This window comes from Xenopus tropicalis, chromosome 4 (genome assembly GCF_000004195.4).
Source record: "Xenopus tropicalis strain Nigerian chromosome 4, UCB_Xtro_10.0, whole genome shotgun sequence".
In the NCBI taxonomy this organism is placed as follows: domain Eukaryota; kingdom Metazoa; phylum Chordata; class Amphibia; order Anura; family Pipidae; genus Xenopus; species Xenopus tropicalis.
Genome location: NC_030680.2, coordinates 114166966 through 114190668, shown reverse-complemented (window position 1 = coordinate 114190668; position 23703 = coordinate 114166966). Strand labels below are relative to the sequence as shown.

The 23703-nt window shown below is 39.9% G+C and overlaps 1 protein-coding gene and 1 long non-coding RNA gene across 2 annotated transcripts in view; one reads left to right on the top strand and one right to left on the bottom strand.

Moving 5' to 3' along the window:
* Positions 1-23703, top strand: part of grin2b (glutamate receptor, ionotropic, N-methyl D-aspartate 2B) — a 273173-nt gene that overhangs the window by 230899 nt on the left and 18571 nt on the right. Inside the window, exons 6-11 of the mRNA XM_018093211.2 lie at positions 8688-8896; positions 13169-13340; positions 14451-14604; positions 14875-15000; positions 16161-16390; positions 23344-23504. Of these exons, the coding sequence (XP_017948700.2) occupies positions 8688-8896; positions 13169-13340; positions 14451-14604; positions 14875-15000; positions 16161-16390; positions 23344-23504 (1052 nt within the window). The remainder of the gene's footprint in view (positions 1-8687; positions 8897-13168; positions 13341-14450; positions 14605-14874; positions 15001-16160; positions 16391-23343; positions 23505-23703) is intronic.
* Positions 18595-23703, bottom strand: part of LOC116410444 — a 66964-nt gene continuing 61855 nt past the window's right edge. The window contains exon 4 of the long non-coding RNA XR_004222413.1: positions 18595-20149. This is a non-coding gene — a long non-coding RNA (uncharacterized LOC116410444). The remainder of the gene's footprint in view (positions 20150-23703) is intronic.

Genomic DNA, 23703 nt, shown 5'->3' with positions numbered 1-23703 from the left:
AGTCTGAATAAATTACCCATCTGCACCAATTAGTAAAGAGTGAGCTGACTTGTCAGATTGGTGCTGTATAATAATATGGAAACCTTTACTATACACAGAACCATGCAACTCACCACACAGTGTTCCTGATGGGAAGATTGTCAGAACCTTAACATTTATTTGCAGGCTTCTGTACAATGTTTCTGGGGGGAACAACCTCTTTCCTGTGGGACGCATAGGACAGAAGCAAAATAAATGCAAATAAATGTTGCTGTTCTGATAATCTTGACATCAAGTAGTATGTGCAGTGAGTTTTGTAAGTATTTATGTATATAGACATAAAGGGGACTCCCAGCACCACCACATAGTGTTGCCAACCAATCTTTTAATCATGAACACCTTCAGTTCTCTGTTCTATGAGTATCAGACATTGTGCAAGGTCCCCAGGTTACATGTGACTTTTCAGAAGGATGGCATGTCCTGAATAATGTTTCTTTACTTTTGTGCTCTATCTATTAAGTCGTTTTACTTCAGCACTTTCTAGGATTGTAAAACCAGTCATACACCTTACAGACAGTTCTGTTTGTATTGTGTGACATTTTCCCACTTAGATGGATGGCCATTTGATGAATTTATTTGTTCTGCAGTTCAAAACAGGGCCAAGTCTGAGGCACTTACATACAGTATGCCCTGGGGACTTATTGGTCACCTAGAATTTATTTTAGCACTGAGTGACCCACATCTGTTGCAGTAAGTTAGAAAGGTTAGAAATAAACATCTGTTCAATGTCCAGACCTTTATGACCATTGTTCCTCTTAAAACACAATATTGAACTCTTATGAATATAGATCCATTTCTGTAAATTCTCTCTTTGCGCCACCTCCATGTACGCTATTCAATGATTCAAGTATTGGGTGCTTTGGATACCTCTATATCTACCTTTACTATAATGTATATGCAGTTAGTGAGAAAACTGGGGATAAAATACAAAACTGGTGGGACAACCACTTCTGCCAGAAGTACCCACAACCAGCATGTCTGGAAAGGCTTAAGTCACCACTGTTATTTGAACTGTGGGCTTCATCTACTTGTAAAGGGATGGGAAAGTTAAAGCATCATGATATATTGAATTAAAATGTTCCTGCACAATCCTGTTTTATGCAGAGACAGTTTAATGTGCCTTTCTTTATATGAACACGTCTCACTACACTACCTGCATAAGGTTGAATATTTATTCTTCTCCCTCAGACCCATTCCCTATTTTATTGTTGTATAACATATCTGTACAAGGCTGCATTTTATAGCAAATAAGAGTGCAAATCAACCTATAACCCCCAGGTATATCTATCCTTTACCCAGGCGTTATTCATTTTCAATGTATTTCTAGCACAAATATCTGTATATAAGCCGCTGCCAAAATGGTAGGAAATCTAGGTTATGTAACATTGACTTTTTAGTCCAAAATTATTTTTTCATTTGAATAGCATTGTTGCCATGCTATCTGTTCTCCTGTGATTACAGGTCTATTAAAGGATACCAGCCATCTTCTCTATAAAAGCTATTCCGCATGTTATTGGCAGTCATTCTACATTTCTATATTTCAGACCTGGAATTGCTAAGATATAAGAGAGTTAGCACAGTACGTTAGCCTGTGGATTGCTCTCTGTGCAGTCTGTGCGTATCCACAGAAAAATATAACCCACGCCAACGTTATTATCAAACGCTCATTTAATTTATTATCTTTAAATTTTGCAACTCATCTGAATAATTTGCTTTGGCTGCCCATGCGTGGGTTCTAAATTTCTGGAGCTGTCCTTGCAAATACAACAAGGATAATGTAACATTGTACCCACCTTGTCGTCATTTCCATAGGTGCCTGAAGCATAGGGGTGTAGGGGTGCCAGGCCGGGGCCTTGCTGCTCGGCACATTAATTGTGTTGCTAGAGAAAGGTTATGAGAGATGGAGACAGGAGACTATATTTATTTGATGATGGGGAGAATATAAAAAGAAATCAATAAAAAAAAATTATTATTATTCAAATCCAGAGGTTCTTCTTGTGATGCTAAATTCAGGGGTCTTTCAAAATGCCTGTTAAAGTTTTAGGTGGAACAGTTGCTACTAAAAATCACATCAAACTGCAATGGGTGTTTAAAGGGGAACTCCAGCTTCCAAACCAACATTTGTTAAAGAGCCCCCCACACCACAGACACCCCTAAAATACCTATCACTATTCCTTCAAGAAGTGTAAATAAATACTATTTTATATGCTCAAATCCAGCTGCAAAACATTTCTCTTTTTGCATCATTTGAAATCCTGGCAGGGGAGGAGGGACTAATACATCGATGTTACAAAAGACTTCAAATTACTACATAACCCAAAATGCATTTCACTGTGATGTTCCTTTCCTTACTGACATTAAATATTGCCATAAAAATCAAAGTGAATAGAAAACTGTGGCATTTTTTGTTTTTTCAAATATATTAACCCTTTGATAACTATTCCCCATTAAGTTGTCATATTGCTAATTGCGGAGTTGCTAGTAGTTAGGCACACAAGGAGTACTTGCAGAGCTGTCAGGCGGATGCTGTACTCTCCTATTAAATCTCATGGCACAGTACATTCTCAGACTGTGTCCCCACTGATACCGTACAGTTGGGAATATCTAAGTAGTGGCATTTCACTTATCCTTAAAATCCAGCCAGCTCTCGGCCTTCTTCACTAAATGCTCATTCATGGACTGTAAATAATTCAGGAGATTTCTGCTTAAAAGAGCAACACTAACAGCAAATACACAGAGACAGCATTTAGATCCCTGCCAGACTCTCTCTAAACACCTGCGAGCAGTTTTATTCTACATTCGGCAAGATCTACTAATGCCTGTTAGATTCACTAACATAGCACGGAGCCGGAGAGTACCGTAGCACAGAGCATAACATTGCATGATGGATGGACTGAAAGGTTTTATTAAGTGACAAAGTACTTCTGCAGCCTGCGTGAGTACTTTTACACTTAATGACCACTGAATGTACTTCATATGAAACAGAGGGTAGCCAATGAACACCAATCCACATGAAATCCTAAAAGATGTACTGAGCTATGAGTTATTGTTTTCTTTTTTTTTTTTTTTTAAAGTTACAGTACCATTCAGTCAGAACAGATACACTGCCAATCAGTATATTCACCTGATGAATTACCAGGAGAGTCTAAAAGGATGGGAGCTCCTCAAAGTTCATTGGAGGAGTAGTAATGGCAGTGAGTGTGCATCCTCTTTTTTAGCCATTGGCAACAAGTGGGTGTTAGAATGAAATACCAGAATATGAGAGCACCTCTGTGATATTTTTGTTCTACTCCAAGCCTGAATTTCGATTGCCATCTTGGAGTCAGGAGGGAATTTTTTCCCCCTCTGCGGCAAACTATAGAGGCTTCAGATGGGGATTTTTTTTGCCTTCCTCTGGATCAGCTAGCAGTTAGGCAGGTTATACAGTGGAGGAAATAATTATTTGACCCCTCACTGATTTTGTAAGTTTGTCCAATGACAAAGAAATGAAAAGTCTCAGAACAGTATCATTTCAATGGTAGGTTTATTTTAACAGTGGCAGATAGCACATCAAAAGGAAAATCGAAAAAATAACTTTAAATAAAAGATAGCAACTGATTTGCATTTCATTGAGTGAAATAAGTTTTTGAACCCCTACCAACCATTAAGAGTTCTGGCTCCCACAGAGTGGTTAGACACTTCTACTCAATTAGTCAACCTCATTAAGGACACCTGTCTTAACTAGTCACCTGTATAAAAGACACCTGTCCACAGAATCAATCAATCAAGCAGACTCCAAACTCTCCAACATGGGAAAGACCAAAGAGCTGTCCAAGGATGTCAGAGACAAAATTGTAGACCTGCACAAGGCTGGAATGGGCTACAAAACCATTAGCAAGAAGCTGGGAGAGAAGGTGACAACTGTTGGTGCGATTGTTCGAAAATGGAAGGAGCACAAAATGACCATCAATCGACCTTGCTCTGGGGCTCCACGCAAGATCTCACCTCGTGGGGTGTCAATGATTCTGAGAAAGGTGAAAAAGCATCCTAGAACTACACGGGAGGAGTTAGTTAATGACCTCAAATTAGCAGGGACCACAGTCACCAAGAAAACCATTGGAAACACATTACACCGCAATGGATTAAAATCCTGCAGGGCTCGCAAGGTCCCCCTGCTCAAGAAGGCACATGTGCAGGCCCGTCTGAAGTTTGCCAATGAACACCTGAATGATTCTGTGAGTGACTGGGAGAAGGTGCTGTGGTCTGATGAGACCAAAATAGAGCTCTTTGGCATTAACTCAACTCGCTGTGTTTGGAGGAAGAAAAATGCTGCCTATGACCCCCAAAACACCGTCCCCACCGTCCAGCATGGGGATGGAAACATTTTGCTTTGGGGGTGTTTTTCTTCTAAGGGCACAGGACAACTTATTCGCATTAACGGGAAAATGGACGGAGCCATGTATCGTGAAATCCTGAACGACAACCTCCTTCCCTCTGCCAGGAAACTGAAAATGGGTCGTGGATGGGTGTTCCAGCACGACAATGACCCAAAACATACAGCAAAGGCAACAAAGGAGTGGCTCAAGAAGAAGCACATTAAGGTCATGGAGTGGCCTAGTCAGTCTCCGGACCTTAATCCAATAGAAAACCTATGGAGGGAGCTCAAGCTCAGAGTTGCACAGAGACAGCCTTGAAACCTTAGGGATTTAGAGATGATCTGCAAAGAGGAGTGGACCAACATTCCTCCTAAAATGTGCGCAAACTTGGTCATCAATTACAAGAAACGTTTGACCTCTGTGCTTGCAAACAAGGGTTTTTCCACTAAGTATTAAGTCTTTTTTTGTTAGAGGGTTCAAAAACTTATTTCACTCAATGAAATGCAAATCAGTTGCTATCTTTTATTTAAAGTTATTTTTTCGATTTTCCTTTTGATGTGCTATCTGCCACTGTTAAAATAAACCTACCATTGAAATGATACTGTTCTGAGACTTTTCATTTCTTTGTCATTGGACAAACTTACAAAATCAGTGAGGGGTCAAATAATTATTTCCTCCACTGTATATAGGCATTATGGTTGAACGTGATGGACGTATGTCTTTTTTCAAACTTTGTTGGTTGTAGTCACTTATGCACTCCTGTCTTGCCCACTCACACATCATTGGTCAGTAATACTGGGCTAATCACTTTTTTTTGTAAGGATAGGAGAAAGTGGGTGTAATACAAATAAATTCAAGGACAAAGTGAGTACTGCACACACACATACCCCAAGGCATCATACATGCACACATCTACTTTAGAGATTAATCATAAATGCAATAGCAAATTGCCAGGATTTTCACTAACATTGCATTTGTTCCCAGAATTCCAGGATAATAGATAACACACAACACAGTGAGCGCTGAGACCATAGTGGCCTGAACTTAGAACTTATTAGAGAAAGTAAATAAAAATGAAGTAGAAATGAGTAAAAAGGGTCAAGCAGGCGATGATAATACAACTTTAGGAGGTGGAGAAAGCTAGGCTGGTTTAATATACATGGTGACATAATTTAGGTTAAATAAATGCCCAGCAATTGTCCCCTGTGTATCCTCTATTTCAGTAATATACTGTACATCCTAACTTACAGAGTGTACCTGGGGGCAAATCTGACATTGAATTTGTTCCTGTGGTTCCTTCATTATATAAGGAATTGCAAAGCATCCTTTTGCTAAGTTTGAATTAATTCCGATATAAAAATTTTGTATGGTTAGTATGTGTGTGTCTCTATATGTCAGAACTTTGCAGTGTGAGTCAGTGGCTATGTACCTTCCCCATACCTTACCCCCATAACCCTAACTGCATTTATTTTGCTTCTCTCGCCTGCCCAATCTGGCACAGAATCCTAACAAGCTGCTCCCTGTTAATTTTAATTGCTCCTCTTGGGACATTCTTCAAACAAGACTGTTATCAGAGCCATTAGAGAACAGTAACAACTGCAACAGGTTCTCATGCAGTACTAAAGCTGCATAGAAGGATAAGAGTTTAATAATTGTTTGAAGAAACCTTTAAATCAGTCACCTTTTGGTGTATATTAGCTCAGAGATGAAACATGGAGAACACGTAGATGTATTCTCTCTCTGACTCATATCTCAGACAATGGATATACTTGGCTTCATGGCCGATGCAGAACTCAGACTGCTTGAATTAGCAAATAGACTTCAGCAATATCCAACACGAAGACAGAGGAGCCTCAATGAGGAAGTCTATACGTGGTATTTCTCCAAGGCTTTGAACATAGCATGTGCAAATATGCACATACAGTACGCACTAACATAAGTAGATGTTCTATTTGTAGAACTAAGAAGTGAGGGGGGGTACAGCAGCTCAGGACTGACTGTTAGTGCTGCTTCCCTTGTCCCTGTCACACACATAACCCCAAGATCTTCCATAAAGCACTTTAGTTAGAAGGATTTTCTTCTTATTATTATGGTTTATTAGCTTTATAAAGTGATGCTATGTATATGGAACACTGTGCTCTGGATTTAATGGCATCGTCGTGAGCTGCTGACCATTGGAGAACTTACAATACAAAATGTGGTGCCAATGAATAAGCTCTGAATACATGAATACATGCAACAAGAATGGACAGAATAAATGAAAAGATAGGTTCAATAGTCATGGATGAGAGGCATGTTCCAAAGAAAAAATAAACTATTCCACTGAACAAAGCAGGTCTCCATAAAAATATGTTGCCTAAAACAGCTCCTATATAAAACCCTGCTTCATCTAAATAAACCATTTTCATAAAAATATAGTTTAGTAGTGTGTGCCATTTGGGTAATCCCCATTTTAAAGGAAAAATAAAGTCAAAGTCACTTGGGGGTGCCAAAATGTTAGGCACCCCCAAGTGACTTTGACCGCCTACCTTTTACCCCGGGCTGGTGCCCCTGTGAGGAAGGAACAGCACCGGCCCGGGGTAGCTGCCGGCGCTTCCTTGCTGCTGATTCGCTGCGCGCGCATGCGCAGTAGAGTGAAAAGCCGAACTTAAATGTTAAAGTCGGCTTTTCACTCTACTGCGCATGCGCCCACCGCTGGCACTCAGGAAAAGGAAGCGAGGAAGACGGAAGCGCTGCGCTCCAGGTGCCCCGGGCTGGTGCTGTTTTCTCCTAACAGGGGCACCAGCCCGGGGTACGAGGTAAGCGGTTAAAGTCACTTGGGGGTGCCTAACATTTTGGCACCCCCAAGTGACTTTGACTTTCGTTTCCCTTTAAAGGGGTTGTTCACCTTTCATTTAACTTTTAGTTATTATGATGTAGACAATAATATTCTTAGACAAATTTCAACTGGTTTGCCCACAGAGGAATAGTTTTTTGGCTACCAGGGTCAGTGACCCACATTGAATGCTGGAAAGATGTAAAAGAGGTAAATAATTGAAAAACTATAAAATAAAAATTAACAATGAATATGTCATGAAAACCAGAAGCAAAATTGTTAGTAACAGAACATTCTATAACATACTAAAAGTTACCTTAAAGGTGAACCACCCCTTTAAGAACTGTGACTCCCAGGATCATAGGATTCAGAGTGCACACAAACCAATGGCACACATCCATGTTAAGTCACATTAACTAATTAATAGACAGAAACTGTTTAATTCTTTAATAGGTCACTTCAGGGCCAGAACTAGGGGTGGGCAGAAGAGGCACCTGCCTAGGGCGTAATGATGGGGGGTGTCAAGTAGGTACCTCTCTTGCCTACCCCTTGTCCATTGTCATTGCTAATGACCCTCCCACCCTCTCCATACTTTGTCTACTAAAAAATCAATAAAACATTAATTAAACCCAACAGGATTGTTTTGCCTCCAATAAGGATTATTTATATCTTAGTTGGGATGAATTACAAGGTACTGTTTTATTACTACAGAGAAAAAGGAAATCAGTTTTAAAATTCGGAATTATTTGATTAAAATGGACTCTATGGGAGACAGGCTTTCTTTAATTCGGAGCTTTCTGGATAACCAGTTTCCGGATAAGGGGTTTGATACCTGTGCTAAATATAAATGTGGGTATGTAATTACATCCTCTGTTCATATTATATGTGTGTTCATAATACATTTGTTTCATTTGCTGTGCTGTGCTTCATTTTGCTGGCAATAAGTAGGAAGAGCATCATATGAATCCAGACCCCCCTTTCTTCTATGAAGCTAGAACAATTGTGTTCCTATGCCCTTGTGCTGGGAAACTAGGTATTCAACTAGAAAATTGTAGTAATTTGGGTAATTTAGTCATTGATTTTTTTGTATCTCGTTTTTAACGATTTCACTCACTTTAAAGTCAATTGAAAATACACAGTGCATTTCTAGAATGGCTCATAAAAACAGATGGAATAACAGAAAGATCATTATGAAAAGCAAAATATACCATATCTGGGCACTAAGGCCAGTTACATTTAATAATACTGGCGAGTCTTAGGGTTATATATCTTTCTAGGGAGACACCAGGCAGCTAAAGCAAGACACTTCATAGCTGGCCAATTGCTGCCTGCCACAAGAGAAATTGTCAGCTGCCTGGGAAAGTTTCTGGCTGGTTCCCTATAGGTTGCATAATGGAGGCTGTGTGGTATGGCTTTAATAAGTTTTGTTGCATTTTTATTTCTTTTCCTCTTCTAATTCCATTTTATGTTATTGTTAGGTGGGAAAGTACAAGGACCGAAGCCTTAAGATGAAGTACTATGTCTGGCCCGTGTTTGAGCTGTACCCCAATTCAGAGGAACACAAGGATGAGCACCTGAGCATCGTGACATTGGAGGAGGCTCCATTTGTTATTGTTGAAGATGTGGATCCACTAAGTGGGACCTGCATGAGGAATACTGTTCCGTGTCGCAAGCAGATACGCACTGAGTATGAACTACATTTGCCTATCTCTGTTGCTTATTTGTGTGTGGGGGGTGAATCTCTGCCCAGCTGTTTTTATTGAAAACCTGCTTTATCACTTGTCATGAACTTGAATGTGCAGTGAATGGGCACATATGGACTGGCTTTCAGGTTACGTGCCCACTGATCATACACTTTATCATTGTTGCTGGCTACAGCAGGCCCAGACTGGCAATCTGTGGATTCTGGAAAATGCCAGAGGGGTTGTTGTAAGGTGCTATTTATTGGGCTGTTGGGGGCATTTTGGGCCTCTGTGTACTTAAAATGCTAGGGCCTATTTTAAATCCCAGTCCAGAAGTGGGCGACAATGCACTGAACCAACTAATAAACCATTTGGCTGGTGGAGATTCAAGCGTATGCAGTTGTAAATGTGCTGAGGATACAAACATACAGATCCGTTTAGATTGGTCCATTTTTCTCTTTTGGGTGAAAAGTGCAGGGCCCACAATAACATACAGCTTTGACAATACAGTTCATCTGGAAATAATTGGATGATACAAGTGGCTTGTGTGCAACCAAGTTTAGCTGATCGAAGACCTAAAGGGAATTCTTTATGTGCTTATTGCTTTTATATTTTGCATTATACAGTGGAATATTATGTGAGTCAGAATTAGGGTGCTTCTAGGCTACTTGACATATTAAGGTGCAACCGCCATAGCCCTATTCAAACAAGTTATTTTGAGGTTGGTTTTATGCGTGCAGAAGATGCTGCAAGATGCAACTATTTTCCACTTTCCTGTGGGAGAATTCTCTGGTTGTTCTATTTAGTGTATAACAATTCAGGCTTATGGGCGGATGCTGGGTGCCCATACAGTGAGTTCTAGTGAATGTTCAGCCACATGGAAGCAGCTTTTATCCAGCTCCTGCTTCAGAGACTGCTACACCCATACATGATAACATGATGTAGACAGAACTATTTTGAATTGAATTTCAACTGCTATGTGGTTGCTGGGACTTTATTACCTTAACAACCAGACAGAAGTTTGGAAGTCAAAGTGTAAGATGGGTAGGACAGAGAATCAAAAAACTACAAATATAGATAAAAGACCAACAAATCTTACACAAAATAAGATAAGACCAACAAAAAATTTGAACCCTCACAGTCCATAGGGGTCATTAATGAACCTTCACCTCTGAGGTAGAGGGCAGGACCACTATGTGCCACCCCCCCATCCCCCGCACTTCACTAATATAGTGTATAGCCTGCTTTTTTTTGCATAATGCAAATACACAGTGTGCAAGTTTTTTTATTCCCACTGGATTGTTTCCCTGAGAAATAGATTGTTTCGATTAGGTTGTTTAATAACTTTCTAGACCTAATATATAAGTGAACTTACCCTTTAACAGGTGGAGTAAAGGAGCACAGAAAGAGCAATAACTATCACTGTAGGCACAATACTTACATTATTTATTGGCAGTTTTAGATGTCAGGGTACTCTCTTATAGAGTCAGATTGTGGCCATTGGACTGATCCTGCCACACTCACCATGGGTTCATATTGTTTGGATCTCAGGGTGAGTTACTGAATCAGTGCACTTTGGTATATTTACGATGGAACCCAAAGGTCACCTGATGGGCTAACACACCTACAGTACTTATGTGCCTATCAGACTCATTCAGTCTCTTATTTCTGTCTGATTATGGCAGATAAATGAAGCCAGTGCAGCGATTACAGAGCAGGAACAAACATGAAAGTCAATAAAGCCAGCTGCCAAGCTCCCCAACTTTAGGCAATCATCTCCTTTATTCCCTTTAATGATTTTTGTAATGCCGGTGCCTTGCAATTGCAAATGTGCTCACACTGCAGATATTCAGGGCGCACGCACCATCAGCCCGAGCTGTGAGCTCATCTTGCCACAAGCCTGATATTTTTCAAGCTTTTGATAGATTGCTACTTTAAATAGCCGCTAATGGAGTTAGAGAGCGCTCTACCAGTTTGGCATCTGCAGAGATCCATAAACGCGCAGCCCCTTCCCTTTACCTTAAGAAACAAAGCTGCTGACCTTTAGATAGTCAACTGTGGCTGAACAAGAAAGGCAGCTTTCTCTCTTACGAACGCTGGAGAAAATTGTGATGACAGTTACAGACATGCCCCGTGTCATTGTCTGAGATGCTATCATAGCACGAGACATATGTCAGGATACAAAGTGACACTCAGCTTTGCATAGAATTGAGGGCTATCATTTGCGCTGTGCATCACCTTTAAAATATCAAAGATTCCCCACAGGATTTACTTACTAATGTCAGAAAGTGTCACTTGGTGGTTGTCACCTCTAAGCTATCATGTATAGCTGGAGACCTGTCCTGTTTTATCCCACTCACTATCTGTCTGAGCAGCTATTGCTCCTGTTCACAGAATGGGACAAAACCTAGTATCTATAAGAGAACCAGGAAGAGAGGTCAGAAGGAGAATATATAATAAACTGGCAAAATACCCTTTAATTCTTAAAAAAAAGTACTCATTCATCACTCTGCTGTTTTTCGACCTGCTATTTTACACTTTCAACAAAGTGTTTCTGGTGAAATAAAGTCCCTTACATTGCTGGACAATACACCAGACTTAATTAGACTGAAGATTAATCCTATTATACTGTAGAACCCAGATCGGATTGGATACTCCAGCACTGTGCTGCTTTCAGTGGGCTAGTAGTTATGCAGACTAGTAGGTATGCAGACTAGTAGGTATGCAGGCTAGTAACTGCAACAGACAATAGTAAATCCCATCATCTTCCCTTTTGCAGTAACTCCTGAGGGAGCGAGGGGCAGTTGCCCACACCCCTTTGGGGCCTGTCAAAGACCAGATGCCAGCAGATTTCTTTCCATGAGTGATTCTGGTAACAAAATACACATCTGGAGGTGTGGGACCTGGATGCACATCCTACACCCTGGCCGGGAAGGGGATAGTTATGTTACTGCTCTCTTGCCCCTTGGCAGGTGCAGGGAATGGGAAAATCAGAACAAAATCTACAATAGAAAATAGGGAGAAAATATCTGGACAATAGTCCCTTTCCCTGTACCACATTGCCAGTGACTTGGTTGGAAATCTGGAATATGTAAACAGAAGTGGTGCCTAAGCTGGGCCCATAGCCTTAGCCAGTAGGTAAGTGACTGGGTCACTGGAATGGCACCCCATAGCATCAACTTCTGTCTACTGGGGTTGGAAACCTAGCCCTGCCTAATGACACCCACCCCCACAGAGCATCCATATATTTGGGGAAAATTATAGCTCACTATTGATATATATACTGTATAAATATTCATATATAAAGAGAGATACTGTGTAATACATATTCATGAAATATAACTATTAGGCGAGCTAGCTGGGCTAATGGGTCTGCATAGGAAGGCAGAAAAGCATTCAAGCTTAGCTACTTGCTCCTCATACTTGGCAGTTGCTGCTGCTTCTAAACAGAAACTAAAGTGGCAACAAAATCCATGTTATGATAGGTTTTTTCTTCTTGAATGCAATTCAATATACAATTTGTACAACAGTAAATTTTGCAGACACTTGTAACCCTAATTGTCCTGCGTTCACTATAGCTGTTGACTGTGATAAATACGCGAGGCCTTTGTGGAAACAGCTTAAAATTGCTCCATTAGATCGTGTAATAATGATGAAATTTTTCTTCTTTTTATGGGGCCTCCACTTATGAAGATCCCTAGGCTAGTTCTTTCTTCTTTTTTATACATTGAATCTGATAACCCAGACCTTTCCCAAGGGTGGCTTGTCAGGCTGAAATGTTGCTATAATAAAAGGATTTCTTGACTTTGTTTCGCCCCAAGAATTGGCAATAAATATAAAATATATTAAATATATTGCAGTAAAAGAAATCTGTTACAAATGTTCTAATTTGTCTGTGAGTAATACTTGTCACCTCTGTTTGAACAGATTCATTGTAAAAACACAGAACTAATATGTTTTTATATAATCAGTAGGAGATGATACTTGGTTTATTTAAAGCTTCTCCTTCTTGAAATATTCCCCAATAAACAAGGAATTGATATAGACAGCATATCTGTAACTAACAAGGAGACAGTTGGTAATTGCCATAGGCAACAATGAAATGCAGTCAGAGGCAGACAGAAAGGATCGACATCCCTGTGAGTGTAAGTGCTGGGTTCCAAGGTTGCTATGGAAAGGACCTTTCCCCAGAGGGGCCAAAGAGATGTAAAGTTCCTGTGACTGCAGGAGGGATGTCAATTTCCCAGGCCTCATGCTAATTTTGTTCTGATCATTAGGAACCGCACTGAAGAGGGGGGAAACTACATCAAGAGATGCTGCAAGGGTTTCTGCATAGATATCCTGAAGAAAATAGCTAAGACTGTCAAATTCACCTATGATCTCTATCTGGTGACCAACGGCAAGCATGGCAAAAAAATTAATGGGACATGGAATGGAATGATTGGAGAGGTGAGGTGTCAGCAGTGCTCTGATTAACCACATACTTCTTTTAGAGATGCTGAAATTGCGTGTGGGTAGGGGCAAAATGTACATTAAATGGGATAATAAACTGGCGCCTTGGAAGGAGAAAACAAGTTGCTGCACTGCACACTCAGAAATTAGGTTCTGAAGCAAACAGTAGGTGTGTATGGTCAGATTAGTACAGGTATGGGACCTATTACCCAGAATGCTCAGGACTTGGGGTTTTCCATGTAATGGATCTTTCCGTAGTTTGGCTCACCATACCTTAAATCTACTAAATGGTCCATTACCACTATGGCCCAGGTCTATAAAAACGGTCTATTACATATGAGCATATAAGGAAAAAAATGCAAGACTGTAGATGTAGATGAGCACACTAAGCAAACACCCTTTCCCTTAAACATAGAAAAAAAGTGATCTATGCTCCAAAAATAACCTCCAAGAGGTCTTAATATGGAGGCAACACCAAGGTAAGAGACAGAGCCTGATGCAGTTTTGCCTAAAAAACAGACATACTAATGATTTACTACTTATTACTGGCTCTGAGTTTTTCCTCCACATCTTTCAATAATGCTGCTGTCTTGCCTGAAGCTTGCTAAGGTTGCAATTCATCCTCTGTCAGTCCAACAGTCGGACTAATGGTTCTGTCATAGAACAAACTCTTAGATGATCAACAGTGTTTGGCATTTGGAATAGAGTATTTCATTCATTTTGGATATTTCTGACAGATACAGCCACAGCAGATATATAGATAGATAGGCCATGTAAACTAAAAAAATCATGTAATAAAAAATGCTAAATCTGCCACAGGCCTAGTAACCCATAGCAACCAATCAGCAGGTAGAATTTACTGGGCACCTGATTAAAAGAATAGGTTTCTGTGGATTATTAGACCAGGGCAAACTCTGCATCTATACCCCAACTAAGTATAGGTGTGGTAGTTAAAGCAGACATTAAGGTCCAATAATTAGTTCTTAGTGACGGGTTATAATTTAGAAAACACCTCATATCTGCTTTGAATAAGCAATACAAGTGTTATTTATGATTTTGTTGGCATTTCAGGTCTTGGGTTTAGTCTAAGGCTTTGTCTCTCTATAGGTGGTGACCAAGCGAGCCTACATGGCCGTTGGATCTCTGACCATAAATGAAGAACGCTCGGAAGTGGTGGACTTCTCTGTACCTTTCATAGAGACAGGCATCAGTGTCATGGTCTCAAGAAGCAATGGGACAGTGTCTCCCTCTGCATTCCTAGGTAAAGTTTTATTATTGTATTCTTCCTTTACTTTTTTTTCAATTTTAACAGTTTACCTTTTTTTGAAATAACTCTGACCCTTTTTAAAAAAAATTTAAATGTTATCCCTCCTTGTTATTTCAGTTCTTGCCTCCTGAACTCTCAACTTAATACACATTTTCAGTATCTTTACATAAACTGTTTTTCTAGGTTTATTTTTCCTTTCCCCTCTCTCTCTCTGATCTTTTTGACCGTGTCTCCTCTTTTCCCTTCCCACCATTCTCTCCACAGAGCCATTCAGTGCGGATGTGTGGGTTATGATGTTTGTGATGCTCCTCATTGTATCGGCAGTTGCTGTCTTTGTATTTGAGTACTTTAGCCCAGTGGGATACAACAGGTGCCTTGCAGATGGCCGAGGTAAGATGGTGCTTGCTACATAAAACTAGAATTCCCTTCTAACCAGGGTGTAGGGGCCCCAGACCTTACAGTTCTAATTTGTACTGGAATGGCCGTTCATATTAAAATTATTGATGGTTTAAGGAAAAGAAAGTGGGTTTGGATAACAGAGAAGCTTGGGAATAATTGGTGACCAGCAGCCGCAAAGGTTCTGGTTTCTTGGCTACATTTTAAGAAAAACTGAAATTTATAATTTGCAAAAATCTTATCAGGACAGGTGCAATTAGAATACATCAGGGGACTTTTATCCCTTTGTCTTTTGCTGCAGGAGAGTTTAAACACATGTTTAAAGACATGAACCAAATATTGTCGCCAGCGATTTCATAGTTTAACAAAAATAGACTCCCACATGACATATCATTTTCTCTGGATTGTTCGAATGATCTGAATTTGCTTTCACGTAAGAGCACTTCATAAATAGCTGTACTTGTTACAACAGCTGGCTATTGCAAGGGAAAAGCACTGTCTGCCCAGGGACTCTATCTAGGGTGGCTTTATGCACAATTAACATTCAGCCGACCATTCATTTCTCACTCTGAGTATAAAGAGACTGTATCACCTAATTTAAACATTTTTTTTGCAAAGTTTAAAAAATGGATGTGGTCTGCTATTTTTTGCAGTTTGCACACTTCCATGTCCCTGCTTTGAGTTTTGCATGCTAATCTGCATACCATGTTACCAGTTTATGCCTGACAATATTAAGCTGTCAGGAGGGGTTTCAAGAGATCAGGGCAGTGTCTGGGCACAGTCAGGTCCTGCTTCTTAAAATACAAGTGTTGGGAGGTATGACATTTAGCCTTCATTGCTGGGTTAAACTGGGGCACATTTTCTGCTCCTGCCCAACACTAGTGCAGTCTGTGCATTTCAGGAAAGCAAATAGGAGGATATCCCCCTCACATCCGGGGCCGAATGATTCATTCCAACTTTTACGGCATCTCTACTCCCTTGTTTAGTTAAAGTTGCTAGAGTAAATGTTCTGCAGTAAATCCTAGTAGTAACAATTTCTGCATAAGTGTTTTGTTTAAAAAGAGATTTATATTATCTATTAGTTCCATCCTGTATAGTGAACATATCAAATCATTAATCTTTTCCACTCTACTATTTTTAATTTTTGCCTACAGAGCCTGGTGGGCCCTCATTTACCATTGGGAAAGCCATTTGGCTGCTTTGGGGCCTTGTGTTCAATAACTCTGTGCCTGTACAGAACCCAAAGGGAACCACAAGTAAAATAATGGTATCAGTTTGGGCCTTTTTCGCTGTCATCTTCCTGGCCAGTTACACTGCTAACCTTGCAGCCTTCATGATCCAAGAGGAGTATGTTGACCAAGTGTCTGGACTAAGTGATAAAAAGGTAAGAGATTTGACAAAAATAGAACAGTATCATCTATATAATGTGCAAAAATAGTTGGAATATAAGCATTTGCAGAACTAGTATTCTGACAGCTTCTCTTGACAGGAAAGGCCAGCAAAAACCCTATATCTACAACGTGTTGCTAATGAAAAGTATAGTATATAGCAAAATATTCTGTATTTGTGGGCACATTGAACTAAAATTACTATTGCAGTTATTTGAAAGTGAAAACTCATGAATTATTTTAGGCCTTGATGTAGTTTCTAAAGATTTTGTACCTTTTATCACTTTTCTTAGTGTTCTTTTTCCCCTATTTCAAATGACAAAGATGTGGAGCTATGCTGATAGTTTTGTCTGGTCAGCTAATCTCTGGCACCTTTCTCCAGTGTTATGGGCTTCTCCTTCTTTAGTCGTTGTAAGATGACACGCCTGATTGCCCATTTATAATTTTGTCTCAACTTCTGTCCATCTTCGCACTTACATTCCTCCTTTATTTGTACTAGTATTACTGTAGTGTTCATTCCAGTTACTCCTTTGTACTGGCCTTGTGCTTCCACCTTTCACCTTGTCCGCCTCCACCTGCTCTCCTGTCTGGACAACTTGCAGTGCTAGATCTTTTAATACACAGACTTCTAACAGGTGTACAGCATGGCTTATCTTACAAACCAGGCAACAACAAAATACCTTGCTATAAGTATCAGTACCAGGTGCTAGATCTAAGCCCTCCCAGTATGACATAATCCACACAAATTCAGTCTGCTCTCTGGATGTAAAAAGGACCTTAGTCCATTTATAAACTAAACTATCTCCATTAATAAATAATCTAGAATTCTTTCAATGTCTTTAGCACCCATTATGCATGCAGTAGCATGTAAAGCATGCTAGATTTATCAAGTCTGCAGAATAGAAACATCCATATATCTACTTGTTCTTTGAGTGCTAGTCTGTCTTTAACGTAGCAATATCTGCCTCCTCTAGCTTCAAGTCTAGGGCCATTTACCCAGACCCGCCATCAGTCTTGGATCCTGTTGGTATAGGCTGTACCTAGGGCTGGGAATAGGATATCAGCATCAGCTGGAGGGCCACTGGTTGGACATTTCTGCCTTCACTCTGCAATTTTAACTTTATTCAGTCGTTCCAGGCTCTAGAGAAATTTGTGAAATGTTGGCCAGATTTCTAATTTCTTAATGCACAAATAAATGCTTTGCTGATCTTGTACTTTATTAAAACAAACTGAAAGGAAGATGAAACTCCCAAAGGGGATAGGGGCAGAATCTTTGGATGGCCGTCAAACTCTGCACCGAGGGAACGGAAAGTGACAAAGCGTGAATGATGCAAGATACAGTCTTTCCTTAAAACCTGACTCATCCCTCAGCCTCAAGTAGCTATGGGGACAGACAAGACCTGATGAGACCTCTGACTCAATGTAGGGAAGACGGAAACCACTGCCAGATTCAAATTCTTCCTGACAGATCAGCTCCTCGTAGGGAATGTGAGGGCCTTGTAGTTTGTCTGGAACACACTCTAATACGATTATGTAGGCAAATGTTTTCTGCTTGTAATGTACCCTCCCAGAAACCTTTGCATTTGTACTGCCTCACATAAAGATTTCTGAGCAGCCCTGAATCCTGAAATGAATGGTCATGATACAAAGGAAACACATATCTGAATTTCTTGTTCTTTACATTTGGAGTTTAAAAAATATTATGGTTCAGTGCCAGTTTGGGGTGTCTGGGGTCCACTGGGGCTGCCACCTCAAGAGCCCGCCACCACAGCCACGGAAGCCCCCCCCCACATCATCACCAATCTACCAGCTGCAAACCCCACTCCCCAACATGTACCAACAAGCTGCCCTGTGCTGCAGCAGGGTAAGCAGTGCGTCTGGACTGGGTGGGCCAATGAGGGCCAGGGCCTGCTGGGTTTTCTCCCAGTGCCGCACTGGCTCAGTCTGACACTTTTGGGAGAAGTTGGGGTGATCTACGTGCTAAGGGCAGAACTTCCAGTGGTAAGCTCCCATAAAATCTCCCAACTCCCATGAATGAGAAGGTACAGGACTCCTACTGACAAAAAAAACAGACATGTAGGAAATGCCGTATTATAAACAGACTGTATATACTAGCTAACACACACACACACACACATATATATATATATATATATATATATATATATATAATTACCTTTTTTAGCTAATGAGTGCATCGGAGTGTACATTACTAAATGCATGTTACAATAAGAGCAAGTTACATTTCTCTATAAAAACAAAAATCACTCTTATTTATCAAAGAACAAGCTGTATCTTGTTTCTTGAGTAATAAAGCTGCTTTCATCTAACACTTATTAAAAATAAAAATCATGTTCATTACAAAGAGAAGATTGCAAAGGTTTTCCATTGTTATGTACACCTTAGTCAATACCCTGTTGGGGAATGGGTACATAGCACAAACGGAATATGCCCACAGCATTTTAAAGCAGTAACAACAGAGAATAGGTGTGTAGGTCCAACAGTAGGGCTGGTTTATTAACACATGCTAAATTGCACCAGGGTAATAATTTAGAAATAGCAAAGCACTGTATGTAATTATCAAGGTATGCCTGAATCCTTATTAGAAACAGTGTCACATTTCCTAGAGGCAGATGTATTACAAACAGGTTTGGAATTGCTCATACTAGTTGCAATAAATGAAATGACATTTCAGGAATAACAATTCACCATTGGAGCCCTAAGATTGATGGCAGTTGTCCCTAAACCATTGCATATGCTGTGATATTCCAAGCAAGCCCAGTCTATTTACACACACACAGTCCATGCCCCATCTAATGGTAGGCAATCAGAGTGGGAGATTTATTTCCACCAAGCTTCTTCAGTATGCACACTGCACCATCACACATTAACGACTGCTTCTCTCTAAAGTACTTGCATCTGAAGCACACAACTAAACCATTAATCATCCTCAATCACACGCTCCCAAGTTTGGGCTCCTTTGCACTGACCTCTTTCTTCTCCCACTTGCTTTTATATTGTGCTATATGGAGTGCATAATGAAAGAATAGGTAATAAAAACAGTTCTAGCGAGGCCATGGGACTTTATGGAGGAGTGTCTTATTTTGTGCTGCATTATTGGACATTGCTTTGCATTTAATAACAAACACAACCTGTAATAATAACTGCCAAATTCATTGTGTTGTAGGCTCACCAGTAACCCCCAATGAAATGCCAGTTCTGCCACTGGCCAACCTAGCATTGATATTTGGAATGTTTTCTATGGTATCAGAGTGCATTCTTATGAAAAATTCTTTGGAGTCCCCACAAACAAACACAAATGTACATATATTCTCTTGGCTTATTACATTAGATTAGATAATTGCCCCATATCTTACAATTCTGGTTTCTCAAAACATGTCCCCACTTCCCACAATTCTATCATTAGACCATTAAAAAGTGACGAAAATGTAATTTTAACCATTATATCTACAATAATTAATAATAAATCACTAAATAATGATGGAAAATAGTGTCAGTCGGAGGTGTCCATGGCCCACCACCCTCACCCCAGTCACAAACTCCCCCACAACACCCTGTGCAAGTTTCCACCTACCTCCTCTCTCCTTCACTCTAATATGATCAGGGGCCCACAGATCCTGGCGAGGTAGTGGTGCTGGGCCGATGGGCCCACCAGGTTGTCTCCAGGTGCCCCATCAGCTCATTCCGACCCTTCTGAAAATCCTTTTTTTCCCAATTGTAAATAATGGTTACTTCTGAAAAAAAAGTGATTTTTTTTCTCAATGTGTCCCTTAATTTTTCCTTTCTCATCCAATCACATAAATAAATTAGACAATATCCCCCTGAGGCAACAGAAATATGCCTTTCTTATTATGGGTAACACTACTCAATAGGTAATGTAACAAAAGTGTAAAGCTTACCCAGGTCTAGTATCCCACAGGAACCAATCTGATGTTTGCATTTAAACAGTTGACTAGTAGTAAAGACTAACTGCTAATTGGTTGATATGGATAGCTAGACTTGTAGCAATCATTCCACCATTTATTACATTACCAGTATAGTGCTGTGTACTTGAGTTTTTATTTAGACTGACTTCCATAAAATAAGAGAGGGCATGACCCTATAAAAGCACAGAAAGTGACTGTGGAATGCAGTCACAAAACCAGTGAATGTTTACCCAATTTGACTAAATGGCCCCTGGGAGAACTGTCGGATCTTAATGAAGGCCTACTGAAACCTGCTTAGAGAGGACCACAATTATGTGCCAATGAGGTCAGTGGCCAATGGGATATTGATCTTGCAGGGTATCACTTGGCTATACAGGGGCTGTTAAGCTGCAGATTCAATCAACAAGGGCCAAGTTGGCATACTATCTTTTTCTGATATATTTTTTCCAAAACCACATTAATTTACATAACATTACACTCCATTTACAGGTTTGCATGAACAATATTTATTTGGTGACAGGGTTTCTTTAAGACTTGTTCTTCTGCTCTAGTTCAGGCAGGTCCCTGTACTTATTCTCTTGTGTGCCACTGTCCTCTATACAAACACGTAGCTTGTTAGAGTGAACAGAAAAGGCCTATAGATGTTATAAAGAATCCTTTCCATTTCACTTTTTGTGGTTTTTGTGCTCAGCTATGGAACTTTTCAGTAAACAGATTGTGAATTGCTGTGTATGAAAGGAAGGAAGCAGCTCTGCAGATCTTTGCACCATTGCTCATGGTGTTTACAAACCTGTCCCATAGAAATGTGGGATTTTTATAATAGTTGTCTTTACTTTTATAACAGTTATTTGAGAAATGCCAACCTGCCTAGTCCTCTGTTCCTCTGAACGCATGCGTACATTGGAACAACTTTAAACAATTTAAAAACATAAAATACAAACTAGAGATTGAGTTGAGCAAGAGTTAAAGTGTTGCATACAGCTAATGCAATAGAATGTAAATAAATGTAGGTTCCTGCACAGGCTCCCTGCACCTAATACTCTCCTTGCATGTGTAAGGAATTCTGAGTATATTATCTTTAATGAAATCCTAATTTCACTTCAGCTAAATTGCATGCTTTAATGAAAATCTGCAGTTTGCTTAATTTTTTAATGAATAATGCATTTTATCCGTGTAATAACCATGGCCTAATTTTAAACAATAGCATTTTCAGATAACATTCAAAGCAGACTTAAGAAGGAACCCAAATGTACTTTGCTGGGGGGATGTATATATCTCAGTTGGGATTAATATTGTAGCACACTGTGTATCAGCAAGTATTGTCTTTAATTGCATGGCACTGTCCCATTTTACCAGATTGGCAGTAAATGTCCGTAATGAACCAATTCTAAGAAATTATTTAAAATGTTAAAGAAGTTATCAAAGTTTCTTATGGATGAATTCAGGAATGGAATTCCAGAAGTACAGAAAAGCTGGAGCAATGGTTTATGGAGGCAAAGAACAGTGGTGGTTGGTAGTGACTTTGTGATGAAGAAATTAGATGGCCAAGAATATATGAACTGAGGAGAAATAGAAACATGTGACATTGGAAAGGGCTTTTGGAGCGAACAGAATGTTCAATTCATTGCTTAATGGAAAGATGTGATTAAGAACTGGAAGAGCTGGTTTTAGAAGAATGATGGCAATATGGAAGAGAAAGTGTACGGGATGAGCAGTAGTAGTGAAGTTACAAGTGAGCAGTGATGGAGCAGGGCAAGAGGTGGGTGAGCAGGCTGAGCTTGGGCCCAGTATGCCCATGTCAGTAAGCTATATATTGTATAAAGTTCAGAACTTGTTCATTCTTTTGGATAAACAAAGTCTCTGAAGGCATTATCCCTTTAATTGTATCTGTAATGTTTGCTGTGAACCAGAAATAAACTGGGTTCTGGTAACTCTGACAATGCGTCTGCCAATAACAAAATGAATGTTCTGGTGGCTTATCTAATTATCTGGTAACACAATGGGCCACAAACCACATAAACCATAGAAAACCATGAAAAATGCCAACATATCAAATATTGTTACACCAATAATCAGCAGTACCATTTCTAGCATTCAGGGTGACAATAAAGCCGCAGACTAAGAAGCTCCTGGGGTTGAGGTGGGTGCAGGAATTAAAGGGTCTGTTGATGTCTGTGCAGACATATTTGTATTTTAATATTATCTTTAAAAAAAGTATTTTATTAATTTTCTTTCTGGTATAACTTTTAAATAGAGATAATGAGCTTTGTACAAACAAGGTCCTCCCTTTCCCCTACTGCAGTCAGTGTCTCGGGCTTGCAGAAGAAATGGTTCATTAAATAGGGGGGTTACCCGTGGATAACCCCCCTAATTAATGAACCATTCATTTAATTAAATGTCTCATCCTTCTCCCACAATTGCTCTGAAGAACCATAAATTTGCAGCATGAAAGCACAGTGTAGCTTTGCTGTTTGCCCTGTTTAATACATGAAATAACAAAAAATGAATATTTTCTCATTTTAAATAGCAGGCTAACAGTATTTTCAGCACAAGCCCGACTCATGTTGTTTAAAAGCTTTTAAACCCACCCTGAACAGCAGCATAGCCACTGAGCTAGCAACTTACCCAGACAGTAGAATATTAACTGGTATTGGTTGATAGAATCAACATTAAATAAACAGCTTAAAGCTTCTGCCCACAATAAACAGAATCTATAGGGTAAAATGTAATGTTGTGGACTAAGCTATATTTGTCCATGGTGACTTTCAGCTCCTTTCCAGCACAGCTGCCACTGAGGTGAATAGAGCACAGAAGAAGTGATCTCTATCAGAGACCTTCTATATTAATGTGTGACACAGATTGTGCCTTTGGTAATAAAACCAAAAGCATTCATTTGTCTAAAGGATCCCTTTTGCACTAAATTAAATGAACTTGCCATGTTACTAAATTGGCAAAAAGGTTCAGTTCAGTTGTTCTTTCAACTTTATCTTTTCCGGTTTCAGTTTCAACGACCCAATGACTTCTCTCCAGCTTTTCGATTTGGAACTGTTCCTAATGGCAGCACAGAAAGGAATATCCGTAACAACTACCTGGAGATGCACTCGTACATGGTTAAATTCAATCAGCGATCTGTGCAGGATGCTCTTCTTTCTCTAAAGACTGGGTGAGTGGAATTTTATAGGCTAAGCCTTTGCCTCCTGTCCTGTGGGTGGGCTGAAGCAGCCCTCTGCAAATATCTCACATCTGCAGGTGATCAAAAAGTGATCATGACAGCTTAGACCTCATGGATTAGTGCAGCTGTGCTTGGATAAACAGGCATTAACTTGGATACATCTCGTTATATGCTTGTACTTGAAAAGATA